The sequence below is a fragment of the Mastigoproctus giganteus genome, chromosome 9 (assembly GCF_048544385.1).
Source record: "Mastigoproctus giganteus isolate SK-2022 chromosome 9, ASM4854438v1, whole genome shotgun sequence".
NCBI classification, from domain to species: Eukaryota; Metazoa; Arthropoda; class Arachnida; order Uropygi; family Thelyphonidae; genus Mastigoproctus; species Mastigoproctus giganteus.
Window position 1 is genome coordinate 230,226,083 of NC_143583.1, and position 16,940 is coordinate 230,243,022.

Genomic DNA, 16,940 nt, shown 5'->3' on the forward strand with positions numbered 1-16,940 from the left:
CATCCTGAACCTGAGTTGCACTTGGCCAATCACCCTCTACCAATCGTGAACAGTATTTGTCTCCTAGGGCTAATTTTTGGTAAGAAATTAAGCTTCCAGGAGCACATAAAATGTCTAAGAACCACTTGTGCAAAGAAAATGAATATACTCTGGGTCATCTCCAGTACATCTTGGGATGCAGATCGTTATACCCTGCTCCACTTATATAAGTCCCTAGTTAGATCTCGGCTAGATTACGGAGCACCTGTTTATGACTCAGCTAGGGAGAGCGCACCGTCTTGTGCCCATCCAACATTCTTCTCTTAGGATAGCCCTAGGTACATACAGAACATCACCAGTTCAAAGTCTTTATGTTGAGGCTCACAAACTTCCACTTAGCATCAGAAGAAAGATGTTGCTGATGAATTACTTAGCTAAAATTAAAAGCCTGCCTACTCGTCCTGTTTGGCCACTGTTGCATGATCCTCAGTGGAAAACCTATTATGCAAATAAACCTAGAACAATTCGGCCTACTGGTATCAGGCTGCAGAAAGCTGGAACATCCAGTTTGATAATATCCTCAGAGAATCAAAAGATCCAGCACCCCTGTGGACCACCTTCACACTTTCTTCTAATGAATATTTTGAGCAATGGGGTAAAGGTTCCATAGCAAAGATTAACATCCAACAACTACATTATTCTCATACACAAAAGTACCTCCAATTCACCAAGACTTGATATACTTGATAGTTCAAAGTCTGACAGTTAAGTGGGTGCAGCTTCCCTAATTCAACTGTCTCGCTTTCACTTCTAGCTGAGTGTAGCAGTTATACTGCTGAGCTTCATGCCATTAAGCTTGCTCAGAAAAATATCTCACTGTTGTCAATACATAAAAATATAATATATACTGATTCACAAACTGCTATTTTAGCTTTGAAAGGCACTTTCAAAGCTAAAATAGCTTTGTAGCTAAAATAGAAAGGCACTTTCAAAGCTAAAATCTCACCCAACAATCCTTTATTAAAACTCAAAAGACATAAGCTGATGCAGCTTCATGAGCATCAGCAAACTGTTATCTTTTCTTGGATTCCTGGCCACTGTGGTATTCCAGGAAATGAATGTGCAGATGATGCTGCAAAGCATCCTTCCACTATAGCTTCAACAAATGATCTAGTCCTATATTGTGATTATAGATACAATATAAGGAAAACATGCATGGTATAATGCAAACAAATAACAAGCTATTTCAAATAAAACCCAAACCACAATTATGGACTTCTAGCCTTCGTAAAAATAGAAAAGAAGTAGTAATCTTAGCCAGAATCCGAATAGGTCACACTCACCTTGCACATCTATATTTACTTACAGGGAATGATCCTCCTCAGTGTGGCAGTGCGTAGCATACACTTCTAGATTTAGAAAGAAACACATAAAAACCAAGGAAGTGAAGCCAGTCGACATCGCTGGACAGTGCAGTGTTGAGTCAGTTTGGTGTGACATAAGCATTGGGAGATCAAAATTGAGAGTAGGAGTGTGCTATAGGCCTAATGACTCTGATGAGTATAATAAGGAATTGTACAGGGAAATAGAGTGGGCCAGTAAATCAGAGAGTCTTATAATGGGAGATTTTAATTTCCCAGATATTGACTGGAATTTGGGGGCTGGTTACTCACACACTAGCAGGGCTTTTGTGGATTTATTGGATGATTGTTTTCTACATCAGCATGTTCAGGAGGCAACTAGAGGGAGTAATACTCTTGATTTGATTATCAGCAGTGATTCTTCATGCATTAAGAATCTGCAGATAAATGAACCACTAGGTGGCAGTGATCACAGTGTGCTGAAGTGGGATTTACTGAAAGAGGTAACTACCATTAGGGGTAAAGGGAAGGGTTATTGCTTCCGTAAAGGCGACTACGATGGACTGAGACAGTATTTAAATTCTATACAGTGGGACCAACTGATGATGTTACCAACAGCAAATTCAAAATGGGAAGCATTCAAAGAACATATCTTGGAAGCTACTAGGCTTTACATACCAACTAAGAAATATTGTTCAAGGTTTAGGCCAAAATGGATGTCAGATGAACTAATGAGGCATATGGCAGAGAAGAAAAATGCATGGGATATTTACAAATTAACACATGACACAGAAGCCTATGATAGATACAAGTTGATATGCAACCAAGTTACAAAGGAGGTTAGGAAGGCGAAGGCAGATTACGAGAAATCCTTGGCAAGGGATGCAAAGAAAAACAGCAAAGAGTTCTTTACTTATGTAAACTCTAGAAGGAAGGGGATGAATCAGATTGGTCCACTTGATATTGATGGGTCAACTGTTGATGATCCTGCTCAGGTAGCTAACAAACTAAATGAATATTTTGCATCGACATTCACACATGAGGAGTTATTCAGCAAGGGGAATGCCAGAGGTGTATTCAACTCTAGCAGTAAGCTACAGAATCTTGAAATAACTGGGAGTAAAGTGGAGGAGAAACTGTTGAAGATAAACACAAGAAAGGCACCCGGGGTGGATGGGATCTATCCAGTTATATTAAAGGAGGCAGCAAAGGAAGTAAGCAAACCCTTAGCCATAATTATGAGAGCTTCCTTGGACTCAGGGGAGGTACCCATAGACTGGAAATGTGCAAATGTGACCCCAATTCACAAAGGAGGATCAAAGGCTGACACAAGTAACTATAGACCTGTGAGCTTAACTTCTGTTCCAGGAAAATTAATGGAGGCACTGGTTAAAGAAGCACTGCAGGATCATTTAGACAAGACTTCAGTTATAGCTCAGACACAGCATGGTTTTGTTAAGGGGAAGTCTTGCCTGACCAACTTGATTGGATACTATGATGCAGTCACAAAAGAACTGGATGCAGGGAATAACTTTGATATTATATACTTGGATCTTAGAAAGGCTTTTGATACTGTTGCACATGGAAGACTGCTACACAAATTGGAGCAGTGTGACATTGGAGGCAAATTGCTGCTATGGATAAAGGGGTGGTTGAGTGGGAGAAGACAGAGAGTGGTAATCAATGGACACTGCTCATCGTGGACTAATGTTATTAGTGGAGTCCCTCAGGGCTCAGTGTTGGGTCCATTATTGTTTTCTGTATTTATAAATGATATTGATGGTGGTATATCAAGCTTAATGTCCAAGTTTGCAGATGATACAAAGGTTGGCAGGGTTGTCAAGGACACTACTGACACTACACTGCTGCAACAGGATCTGGAAAGGTTGAGCAGATGGGCTGAGAGGTGGCAAATGAAGTTTAACATTGACAAATGTAAAGTACTACACATGGGAAACAGCAACCCCAGGGCAACGTATCAACTCTGTGGTACTACACTGACAGTGGTAGAGAATGAAAGGGACTTGGGGGTGATTGTGCAGGCAGATATGAAGTTCTCTGAGCAGTGCAGACGGGCTGCAAGAGTAGCTCATGGAGTATTGTCAATGATATACAGGAATTTTTCCAGCAGGGATAAGGAGGTGATTATTCCATTGTATAAGGCAATGGTGAGGCCACACCTAGAGTACCTAGAGATTAGACTGGGGTTCGAGCCCATCACCACCAAATACGGAGCATGCGGAAAGGTCAGGGAATGACCATCGCACCGGAGCAATATGGCCTTAGTTGCTAATGCTCCTAAAAAAAACCCAACAACAGCCTCCTCAGTGTGCACACCACTTACAGTAAAACTCACAAGACATAATCCTTGAATGTAAGTTTACCACTTACAGCAAAACTCACAAGACATATACTCCTTAAATGTAGCTTGTTTAACAACACCTGACGAATGGCTTTTAGTTTCATTTCAGATCTGTAACAACCTCTATCTCTCAATAGCATCATAGGTAAAGAAGCAAATCTCTCTGAATTTTTTTCTATTTAAAACAAATTCAAATGTATGGACATGTGGACATGTAAGTGCGGCACCTAGAACGTTTGTTCAACTCCGCCTCGTATCTCTGTGAAGAACAGTATCACTACAGATGGGCCAGATGTGTGTGACGTCGGTTTGTGTGTATTATGTGTGTGTTCTGTTGTTCTGTTCTGGCCGCTTGGCTACCCAGGAGCATCAGTCACCTGGACAGATGATTCTGGGTACTCGTCCACACCACGGGAAGGTGGGCCAGTCCCAGTAAACACGTACCGTCTCGAAAGAGACTCTGACCCACCTGGTGTTGTCAGCAGATGGGCCAGGAACCTCTGGGAACCCATTCCAGAGGGAAGAGAGGAGAGGAAAAAAAAAAAAAAAAAAACTACCCGTGGTGCAAGTTGTAAAAAAAAAAAAAAAAATAAATAAATAAATAAAATAAAATAAAAATAATAATAAAAGTAAACCATTGTAATATATTATAATAATATAGTAATGTATTTATGTATGAGGAAAGAAAAAAAAATAATAATAAAATAAAATAAATAAATAAATAAATAAATAAAAAATAAATAAAAAAATAACAATAATAAATAAATAAATAAAATAATAAATAAATAAAAAATAAAATAAAAATTGATAGTATGGCAAATTTAGCAAAAAAGAAATAAAAAAAAATAATAAATAAATAAATAAAAAAATAATAAAATAAAATAAAATAAAATAAAATAAAATAATAAATAAATTCAAATGTATGACTGTTTCCAACTGCTGTACAAGCAGTTCTTATGTGTAAATTCAATTGATTTGGGAGGCGCAATATGGCCTAAGTTGCCCTTGCGCCAAAAAACACCACCGCAACAACAATCGAGATTTCGTTGATAGAGAGATAGTAGTAGTAGTGGCATATGATGCAAGAAAGCAAGTGTATGAGCTTATGCAGCATCAGCCAAAAAAAAAAAAAAAAAAAATCACCCCCATTCCCTCCAAATGCCTGTCCAGTTCCTCCTTAAATTTATTCAACCTATCAACTTCCACAACGACAGATGGAAGTTTGTTCCAGCAATTAACTACCCGCTGGCTAAAGGCAAATTTCCGCACATCTATTCAACATCTGTCCTTTCTTAATTTGAATTTATGCCCCCTTAGGTTCGTAATCTGAACAAGTGGAAGGATCCCATCAGAATTCAGCGTGCTCAACCCATTCAAGGCCTTATACACCTCAATCCACCATGAATTGTCAAACTAATAGAGCAAGCTTATCTGCGAAAAGATCTAAACCTCCCAAGGACTTCCTAATTCATTTCACAAATATACGTGGTCTCAATTCTAATCTCAACGATGTCCATTTCCACTTGCAGTCTGCCAAACCCCATGTACTTTTTTTGACAGAATCTCAGTTATCGGTTGATTCAAGTACTGCTCATCTCAGATGCCCAAATTATTTGCTGTATGATTCCTTTCGCCTCAAAGGTGGTACTTGTGCATATGTCCGTTCTGATATTCCCTGTCAGAGACTTGGCAATTTGGAATCTCCTCTCTTTGATCTTCTCTGGCTTAAAATCTCTCTACCTCATTGTGTAAAATTCATCTGTTGTCTCTACCGTTCTCCCAACTCCACTTGGAGCTCTTTGATTTCTTCTCTTTGCAACTTGACTTTCTCCAGTCCAACTTTTCTAACAGTGAGGTAATTTTCCTTGGTGATTTTAATGTTCACAACTCCAGCTGGCTTCCGTTTTCTAGTCACACCAACCCAGCAGGTCAAGATGCTGAGGCTTTTGCAATTACTAATGACTAGCACAGATTGTTCATTTACCTACAAGAATACCGGACAATCCTAATCATACAGCCAATATGCTTGATCTTTTTCTCACAAACAACCCTTCTAAGTACACGGCCGAAGTGAGAGGTCCTTTAGGCACTTCAGATCACAACTTGGTGATTGTCTCTTCTCCAATGGAACCTTTATCTCATGGCTATTCCCAACCTCGTGTTGTTTGGCATTACAAGAAGGCAAAATGGGATGACCTGCGAGACTTCTTTTCTTCTTTTTCTTGGTCGGTTTACTGTTTCAAAACTTCTGATGTCAACGTTTGCTCAGATCGTGTAAGTGAAATTATTCTTGCAGGAATGGAATCCTTTATCCCACACTCCACTTTAAAATCTCGTCCCTTATCTAAACCTTGGTTTTCCAATAAATGTGCTAAGGCTGTTCAAGAGAAGAATGTTGCATATCGTAATTGGCTTGTTTCTAATTCTTCAGTTTCATTTTCTGCCTACACCAAAGCTCGCAACAATTGTAAAGCAATTATTAATCAGTCCAAACTGGAGTTTGAACAGGATAAGAATAAAAAACTTGCTTCTTGCCCTAATGGTAGCCGAGCATTCTGGTCTCTTGCCAAAGCTATTGGCCGGAACTTTTCCCCATCTCTGCTCCCACCTCTGTCCAAATGGTTCTGTTGTCACTTCAGCCAAGGATAAAGCTGACCTGCTAGCATCCCATTTTTCTTCCAGCTCATGTATTAATGATCTTGGTAAAACACCTCCCACCATTCCCAACACGCTCCATTCAATGCCTCCTGTGGTCTTCCGTCAAAAGGATATCAGAAGGATTTTGATGAATCTTGATGCTAAGAAAGCTCCAGATCCTGATGGTATTTCTCCACTTGTTCTCAAAACCTGTGCTCCTGAACTTACTCCTATTCTTTGCCGCCTTTTTTCACTTTCTTATTCCACAGGTGTTTTTCCTTCTGCTTGGAAATTTGCTCATATCCTGCCAATTCCTAAAAAGGGTGACAAATCCCTCCCATCCAATTATCGTCCCATTGCAATTATTTCTACTCTTTCTAAAGTAATAGAGAAATCAATTAACCGCCAACTCTTAAACTACCTAGAAACCTTCCATCTGATCAACGATCGCCAGTATGGATTCTGTCAGTGTTGATCCACTGGTGATATTCTGGCTTATGTTACCCATTTATGGACTAATTCAATGGAAAGGTTCGGTGAAACACAAGTAGTTGCTCTTGACATCTCAAAGGCTTTTGATCGTGTTTGGCATAAAGGTCTTCTAAACAAGCTTCCATCTTATGGTTTGCCAACTGTTTTTAGTAATTGGTTATCCAGTTTTCTCTCTGATCGCTCTCTGAGGGTGATGGTAGATGGCTCTCTGTCTTCTAACTTCTCCACTAATGCCGGTGTCCCCCAAGGTTCAGTTCTTTCCCCCACTCTATTCCTTTTGTATATCAGTGACCTTCTTCCATTGACTGGAAATCCTATCCATAGTTTTGCCGATGATAGCACAATGCATTCAACTTTCCATTTTGAGAAACCCTCTCCTGCTCAATTAGCTTCAACTTCTCGAAAATCTGCTACGAATTCCTTAAATGCTGATCTTCAGGTAATTCTCCAGTGGGGCAAAGACAACTTAGTTGATTTCAACCCTCCTAAAACTCAGTCTTGTCTTATATCTCGTAAAAAGGATTCTTCTGCTCCTATGCTTATCTTTAGTGACACTCCGATTTCTAGGCAAAATGATATATCTCTTTTGGGGATTACCCTGACTTCTAATCTCTCTTGGCACAAGCACATTACAAATATTGCTTCCTCTGCTTTCTCTTTCGCTCTCGGCATTACTTTTCTTCTAAACAGCTGCTCACTCTGTATAAATCGCAAATCTGCCCTGCTATGGAATATTGTTCCCACATCTGGGGTGGTGTCCCCAAAACCTCTCTCAGACTTCTTGATTCCATTCAGAAGAGGGCAGTTAGGTTAATTAATGATTTATCTCTAACATAGTCTCTCCACTCGCTTTCTCATAGACGTACTGTTTCTGCTGCATGCCTCTTCTACAGATACTTCCATGGGCACTGTTCTTCTGAACTGGCTTCTATAATTCCCGTTCTCTCTTTCAAAACAGTCCAAACACGTGCCGCCACCAGCCAACATCCATTTACTGGCCAACTTCAAACCCACAGAACCAACTTTTCATCTTCCTCATTTATTCATTCAACTGCCGTTTTCTTGAACAACCTTCCTTCATACGTATTTTCTGAAAATTACAATCCACAGAAGTTCAAGTCCAATGTCAACAAATATCTTCTTTCGTCTTCTCAACCTCCAACCCAAGCACCGTACTAAGTACTATAGGTTCTAATAGATCTCGTGTTTGGGGTTCACATAAAAAAAAAAAAAAAAAATCAGATCCCTGTGCAGGTGCCTACTCTCCAGCCACTGCAATTTGCAGAATTTAAGCCTCTTGGTAAGAGGATCCCTTCATTCCCCTCACCAATCTTGTTGCCCTTCTCTGTACATGCTCAAGCAAATCTACATCCTTCCTAAAATGAGGCCTCCAGACCTGTATGCAGTACTCAAGGCGTGGCCTGACCATTGCCTTATACAGAGGGACAATCACCTCCTTTTCCCTGCTAGCAAAATTCCTATATATCATTGACAAAACCCCATGACCTGCCCTGGCAGCCTGTCTGCATTGCTCAGAAAACTTCATCTCTGACTGCACAATTACTTCCAGGTCTTTTTCATTTTCTACCAGCTTAAGTGTAGTACCACACAGTTGGTACGTTTCTCTGGGGTTACTTCTACCCATATGCAGTACTCTGCATTTGTCAAGGTTAAATTTCAGTTGCCACTTCTTAGCCCATCTACCCAAATTATCTAGATCCTGTTGCAGTAGCACACTGCCATTGCTGTCATTAACAACCCTGCAAACCTTTGTATCATCTGCAATCTTCGACATTAAGCCTGATATACTTTCATCAATATCATTGATAAATATACAAAACAACAGTGGACCCAACACCGAACCCTGTGGGACTCCACTAATAACATTAGTCCCCGTTATTACCACCATTTGTCTTCTCCCATTCAACCATCCTTTTATCCATTGTAGCAACTTACCCTTAATACCATTCTGCAGCACCCATTGATTACCACCATTTGTCTTCTCCCATTCAACCATCCTTTTATCCATTGTAGCAACTTACCCTTAATACCATTCTGCTCAAATTTGTACAATAGTCAACAGTGTCAAAAGCTTTCCTGAAATCCAAATATATGATATCAAAATTATTTTTTGCATCCAGTTCCTTTGTAACCACATCATAATATCCTATCAAATTTGTCAGACAAGACTTTCCCTTAACAAACCCATGCTGTGTCTGAATTATATCTGCAGTCTTGTCTAGATGATCCTGCAATGCATCTTTAACTAGTGACTCCATTATTTTACCCGGAACAGAAGTTAAACTAACTGGTCTGTAATTACTCGTGTCACCCTTTGATCTCCCTGTGAATTGGGGATACATTGCACATCTCCAGTCCGTGGGGACCTCCCCTGAGTCCAAGGATGCTCTCATAATTATGGCTAAGGGTTTGCTTAGTTGCTTTGCCGCCTCCTTTAATATACCTGGATATATCCCATCCACCCTAGGTGCTTTTCTTATGTTTAACTTCAACAATTTCTCCTCCACTTTGCTCTCAGTTATTACAAAATCATTAAGTATCTTGCTACAATTTGATAACCTTCTGCCATTTTCAAACCTTAATAATTCCTCATCTGTGAATGTAGATGCAAAATACTCATTCAGTTTGTTTGCTATCTGAGCAGGATCATCAACAGTCGAACCATGGATATCAAGTGGACCAATCAGATTCACCCCTTTCTTTTAGAGTTTATATAAGTAAAGAAATCCTTGCTGTTTTTCTTAGCATCTTTTGCTAAGGATTTCTCGTAATTTGCCTTCGCCTGCCTATCCTCCTTTGTGACCTGATTTCAGACTAGCTTATATCTTCCATAGGCTTCTGAGTCGCTTGATAATTTATATGCATCCCATGCATTTTTTTTTCTCTGTTACAAGTCTCATTAGTTCATTTGATAACCATTTAGGCCTGAACCTTGAACAATATTTCTTAATAGGTATGAAACTTTTAGTAGCATCCACGATTAATTCCTTGAATGCTTCCTACTTAGAATTTACTGTTAGTAACATCGTCAGTTGATCCCACTGTACAGAATTTAAAAACTTTCTGAGACCACTGTACTCACCTTTACGGAAGCAAAAACCCTTTCCTTTACCCAAGATATCATGTATAATAATGTGACTGAGTCTGACAGTATTTTAAGGGTTAAAAGAAGCTTAAAAGTTATTGCTAAGTTATCGCTGCAGAAGCTGAATGAGGCTTTAGTACCATGAATAATATTATTGAGAATAAACAAAATTCTCTTACTATGGAAACAGCAAGTCACCTAATGACCATCAATTTAATGGGAAAATCGCTGGAAGAATTTGATGCAATTCCTTATATCAAACCATGGCTTAGGCAGGGACATCATCTAGCAAGTGATAATGATGTCAAAGAAAAGGCATCAAAAATTTCCCAAACCAATCAATGATTTGGAAATTATTAGAATAATGTGTTGTACAACATTGTTGGCTGAAAATTATGTTTATTTCAATATTATTTATGTTAATTAAAATTTATTTCTTTTTCTTGCCATTACAGTTTGTTTTTATTATTTTTAATTACCTACATTCCCTATACATAATTTTATCTTAGAGCACCGGTTGTTAAATAATTTGAATATCACCACTGGGTATAAGTAATGCAATAAATGTATTGTATGAGAGTGGTGGTACCAATGAAGAGGATGATTATGATGTTGAGGATAATGATGATCAAGTCAGTAATGAATGTGAAGTTGAATAATACTAAAATAATAAAGAGTAATAATCCTATACCTTTCTTTATTGGCTTTTATTTTTATTGAATATGAAATTTCCACTGTATTAACAATAAATTTTTTTCAAAAGTTTTTTTTTCTTAAATTTACCATTCCAAAATTAGGGTGCACCTTTCATGCCACAGCATTTTATAAGCTGACAAATGTGGTAAGTAAATGCTAAAGAATTAACTAAAAAATTAAAATTACATGTTTAAGAAACTGATAATTGTAAACCAGAAAAAAGTAATATATTATTGTTTTAAATATTACAGATGTCTTCGTTCTGGATTGCTTCTTCCTTTGATAATTCTTTGGATTGTAATGTCAAACCTAAACCTTTTGTTGGCCGAAAAAGGGGCACAGATGGTAGTGCTTACACAGCTTATGTACAAAAGAATTTGCATCAAGCAAGAGGGCAAAAGCCTTCAAGAATTCCTTGGATAATGAAATATTTGCCCAAAGTTAAGGTACTAACTTTGTGAGTGTAGTGGTTTATTGCATATACTCTCTAACACTTTCCCTTCTGTCACTTGCACCCCCAATTTTAACTCTCTTGTGGCATCTATGTAATGCTTTGTTTTGTTTTAATTATAAAAAAAATAAATTTTTAGTTTTTTTTTTTTTTTAAACTGAATTAAAACATTGATCTATTAATTATGATTTGCTAAATCCAATTAAAAATATTGAATAAAAACAAACAAGAGAAACCAATAATAATAAAGTTTTTATTGTATTTTTTACAATTTAAGGTTACTGATCATCCCCCAAATCTGGCGAGGCAGCTGACAAATGCAATGTGAATATTTATTTTTGTCAGCCATTTGCATTTGTCCATCAAAATCAAAGTTCTCTAAACACTTGTTGCTGGCATTTTGCAGATGACATATGGGAATGGTAGTTGCCTAGAAGAAAGGTAAATGCTTTTGTTCACCTGGCATCTGTATGCTAAACAAAAATTTAAACTTATAATTTATAGTATTTTGAAATGAAATCAGAAAGTACTATATAAGCAGTTAGAGAATATTGGTGGAAAAAGTTATATGGAAGAATTTGATTTCATTTACAAATTAAAAAAAATTAATTTTTTTAAATTTGTGAATGAAACATTAGCTGATACCTGTCATCTAATGTGACATCTGACAGATGTCACATTAGCAATGGAAGGTTAATAAGTAGAACCTCATCAATGGCCAGACATTTGAATGCTTTATGAAATCTATAACACTAGATTTTTCTTATAATTAGTAATATTTGCTGCCAAACTGTATCGTTGAGTAGCTGCAATTTAATACCAGGTGCAGTTCACCAGATTATAGACTTGTGCATTATGCAACATGGCAGTTTTTGGTATTCACTGTAGAAATAGAGAAATGTAATGACAGTAGTATATTTTTATGTAGCAAGCACAAAAAATTTAGTCATAAGAAATACTGGAGTGGATATTGGTACTAATGTACTGAATGCATAAGAGTTAATCTTCACTTGCTGGTATGGTATGGTGTCTGATGTATGCCACTTTTTTTTAAATGTTTCTGTTATTTTTATAAATTGTGGATGAAATCAAATCCTCCCATGCACCTTTGTCTGCTAATGTTCTCTAACTGGCAATAGCTATATAATCAGTACATTAGCACCTAAAATTTCAGAAAGTTTTGTTTATAACTGCACAATATTTACACTTACATTTTGATGTACTATGATTTATTTATTATTATTATAATTAGCCATATGGTGCAGGAAAGCCTTGAAGCATTTGCTGCAGCAGCCGAAAAAAAAAAAATTTCTGAGTTATCCTGTGTGTGTGAGAGAGAGAGAGAGCGAGCGAGCAGGTAGGTGTCAGAAGTCAGTGGCGGATTACCCATTAAGGCAATGAGGCACGTGCCTAGGGGCCCCAGGCTTTGGGGGGCCCCCAAGCCAAGACATTTTCCTATAGTGTTCTAAAATGGATTCGGTAAACATCATAAAAATCTTGATTAATTTAAGTGAAAATTGAAGCAAAAAATTCAAAAGTACAAAATTTCATTTATTTGCCACCTCATCATCATCATCATCAGCCATTTTCAATCCACTGCAGGATGAAGGCCTCTCCAGCAACTTTCCAGTTCCTTCTGTTTTGAGCACTGGCCATCCATTTACTACTCAAAAACTCATGAATTTCATCTATCCATCTCCGCCTTTGTCTTCCAGGTTTTCTTCTAGCTCCTCTTGGGTACCATTCTGTTATTTTCTTAGTCCACCTGTCATCATGTCTTCGAGCTATGTGTCCTGCCCAAGACCATTTTAGTTCTTTAGTTTTGATAAGAATGTCCTTTACTTGAGTTTGCTGCCTAATCCATGTGTTTCTCTTCTTATCTAACAGTCTGATTCCCAATATAATTCGTTCCATTCTTCGCTGTGTAGTTCTTAGCTTCTCTTCCATTCTTTTGGTGAGTGCCCAAGTTTCACTTCCATAAGTCATGGTGGGGAGTATACATTGATTCATTATTTTACGTTTCAGACAAACTGGGATATTGCTCTTCAGTATGTGACTATATTTCCTGAATGCTATCCATCCAAAATTTATTCTTCTCTTGACTTCCAGCCATTTATCATTATTACAGCTAATAACTTGTCCCAGATAAGTATATGACTCCACCTTTTCAATTACTGTTCCTTCAATCATTATTTCCCTTTCTGTGGCATACTTGTTCATCATTACTTTTGTTTTAGCCATATTCATCTTTAGTCCAAAATCCTTACTAACTGTGCATAACTGATTAAGATTTTCCTCTAATTCTTTGGGATCGTGGCTTATGACCACAATGTCATCTGCAAATCGTAAATGGTTCAGGTACTCTCCGTTCACATTGACTCCTTTCTGCGACCAGTCTAATCTTCTGAAAGCTTCCTCAAGGGCAGCAGTAAACAGCTTCGGAGATATTGTGTCTCCTTGTCGAACTCCTTTCTCGATTTTAAATTTCCTACTGTCTTTGTCTAGTCTAATAAAGGATGTAGCACTCTCATATTTTCTTCAAAATCATAATATATGGAGTATCTATGCCTTGTCTTTATAGTGCCCGAAACATTGCCTTATGCTGTATGGAGTCAAATGCCTTTTCATAATCCACAAATGCCAGGCATAATGGTGTTTTATATTCATTTGCTTTCTCCATTAGCTGTGATATTACGTGAAGGTGATCCATAGTTGAGAATCCTGTCCTAAAGCCAGCTTGCTCTTTCGGTTGATTCTCGTCAAGTATTCTTTCTAATCTGTTAGTAATGACCCTTGTGAACAACTTGTAGATTTGGGATAACAAGCTAATTGGTCTATAATTTCCAATTTCTGATTTATCTCCTTTCTTATGCAGCAAAACTATGATTGCATTATTCCACTGCTTAGGCATCACACCTTTTCTAATGCACTTTGTGAAGAGCCTTGCCAGTTTTTGTGTTATGTCTCTTCCTCCCAATTTTAACAACTCTACAGTAACTTCATCTTCCCCCGGGGGTTTCCGATTTTTCATTTTCTTCAATGCATGTTCTACCTCATCAGGAAGAATATCGGGTATGTCGTATGTGTTGCTACTTTGCAATCCATCTTCCCCACTGCTGGTATCATTCCCTCGCTCCTTGTATAATTCTCTATAGTAGTCTTCTGCTATTTGAATTATGCCTTCTCTGCTGTTTATAAGTACACCATCGCTATTCTTCAGTTTCAGTATCATTTGTCTTTCTGTATTACTGCTCATGGCTGCTGATTTAAATCCTTTGTTTTCCCTTAATGCTTGTTCTACTTTTCTTGTGTTAAATCTTCTTATGTCCTCTCTGAGTCTCTTTCTAATGGCTTTGCATAACTCAGTGTACTCAATTTTCTCCCTGTCAGTGTTTTTCTTGCTCTTCATTTGTCGTCTTTGGTTCATCATGACAAGTGTTTCTTGGCTAATTTTTTCTTCTTTGGATTTCTGTTTCCCTATAGGTTTCTTGGGCTTTATTACTTTCAGAAAGTTGTAATATTCCTCGTCGATATCTTGGTCCTGAGCAGTCTGCAGAAGCTCAAACTTGTTCTTAAGTCCAGTACATACTGCCTTTTCTCCTCCTCTGTTATCTCAAAGACCTTTGTATTATTTACTCGAGTCAGTTTTTTCCTTTCCTACATCTATATCAAGTGTACATCTTACCATTCTGTGATCACTTCCAACATTTACCTTATTCAGGACAGTAACATCATTCACAATATATCTTCTGTTAGTGAGGATGAAGTCGATTTCATTAGTTGTTAATCCATTTGGACTCTTCCATGTCCACTTTCTGTTCACCCTTTTCTTGAAAAAAGTGTTCATTACTGACATTCCTTGAGATTCTGCAAATTCCACAAGTCTTTCACCTCTTTTATTTCTTTCACCAATTCCAAAATTTCCTATAGTTCCTCTTTCTGCACTGTTTTGCCTTTTTCCAACCTTAGCATTGAAGTCCCCCATAATAATAGTGTAGTGGGTTTTCTGCTCATCTAGAAGACTCTCAGTTTCAGTGTACATTTCTTCAACCTCTTCATCATCATGGCTCGATGTTGGTGCATAAATCATTATAATCTTTAGCTTGTACCTCTTAGAAATCTTGAGTATTAGTCTTGACACCCTTGGTGACGTACTTTTGAATTCCAAAATGTTGTTTTTAAAATCTTTATGGACCAGAAACCCAACTCCACCTTCACTCCTTTCACTGTTTCCATTGGTGTACAGCAGATTTCCACTTGATAAACTTATAAGTGATTCATTTCTTCTTCTTGTTTCAGCCAAACCGATGATATTCCAATTCACATTTTCTAATTCCTTTTCCAGCTCTAATATCCTGTCTTCACCGATGAGTGATCGTACGTTATAACAAGTCAAGCTCAATTTCCGTGCATGGCAGCCTGGTCGTACCCAGAGATTCTTAGCACCCTCTGCTTCCACTCTGATCCTCTCGCTGCCGTAAGAGGGAGAGTGAAAGCTGCTGGGAACTGAGGGCCATTTGTATTGTTGTGCTCTCATTGCTGGAGGGTTTGGTCTTTTTCTCTTCACGCTGACCAGGCGTCTTGAAGAGAACCACTCTACACGTTTGTTGCCACCTAAGTGACGTAACAGGGCTTACCATCGAGAAGGTGTGCATGAGTGGATTTTAGGGAGGCAGGCCAACCGGACTTCTCCTAAATCTTCTGTAATAGAGAGATATTGGATCCATCAGTGTTTTAGGCTGAGTGTCTGATAACACACAGGATACCTGTTCCCCTCTAAGCCCCTTGCCACCTAACATTTATTTAATTTTTATTCATTTTTTTTTATTATTATTTTTTGGGGGTCCCCAAATATAATTTGCCTAGGGGCCCCAACTATCCTTAATCCACCACTGTCAGAAGTAGAAGGGAATCATCAATAAAGAGAAAAATGATGATATCCAGCTAAGGACCCTGGGTGTGTCAAGTCCATATGTGAGCCCTTGTGAGCCTTTGCATGACATTAAAATGTTTGTTTGCCGTTTAACGGATATACCAGGTGAGAAAAAGCTTTGCTTTTCTTCTAGGCAATTCTCATTCCCATGTGGCATCTGTAGATACTAGCTTAGCTTAGTTCACATTTAGCCAAAGCTAAATGTGAAGTGCTGACAAAAATTCCTATGTTCATTTCGTATTTGGGGAATGAGTGACTAAATTCTGAAATATATGATAAAAAATTTTTTTTATTAATGTTCGTTTCTCCTGTTTATTTTCTTTGATATTTTTAATTGAGTTTAGCAATTAATAGTTCACCATTTTCAATTTAATGAAAAAGCTAAAAATTATTTATTTTTATAATTAAAGCAAAAAGGACATGTCTCATGGATACCATGTGAACAACTCTTTTAAATTGAGCTTTAAACACAGCTGCAGTCTCCTGCCCCGATTAAACAGCATGCTGTCCCAATTAAGCGAAGCAAACCCTGCCTATTTTCTCGATTGGTTTCTGTTTTTTAAGATTTGCCCCAAATAAACGGCCCTGATTAACCAGTGGCCGAAATAACCAGAATCCATTGTGTATATATATATATATATATATAAAAAATGTGTTATTTTATGTGTGAAAATCTTTGATGAAAATCAAAACCATTTAAATTTTTAAAATATTGAACAATTTAACGTTTTATGCTCATGCCAGCTACTTAATCTACTGAATTAATATTAGTGACTGAGTTAGCATCGTTTAGGAAGTAACATCATTTGTGCCATTTCCATCTCACATTTTCGTTACCAATTGGTTTTTCTTCAGTCCTAAAATTTAGTAGGTGCCACCAAAGAAGTTTTCATATAAAAAAAATGTATAATAAGAGATAAATA

At 37.7% G+C, this 16,940-nt stretch overlaps 1 protein-coding gene across 1 annotated transcript in view; it reads left to right on the plus strand.

Moving 5' to 3' along the window:
* Nucleotides 1-16,940, plus strand: part of Rad17 (Rad17 checkpoint clamp loader component) — a 382,411-nt gene that overhangs the window by 23,542 nt on the left and 341,929 nt on the right. The window contains exon 2 of the mRNA XM_090380952.1: nt 10,885-11,079. Within this exon, the coding sequence (XP_090237078.1) occupies nt 10,885-11,079 (195 nt within the window). The remainder of the gene's footprint in view (nt 1-10,884; nt 11,080-16,940) is intronic.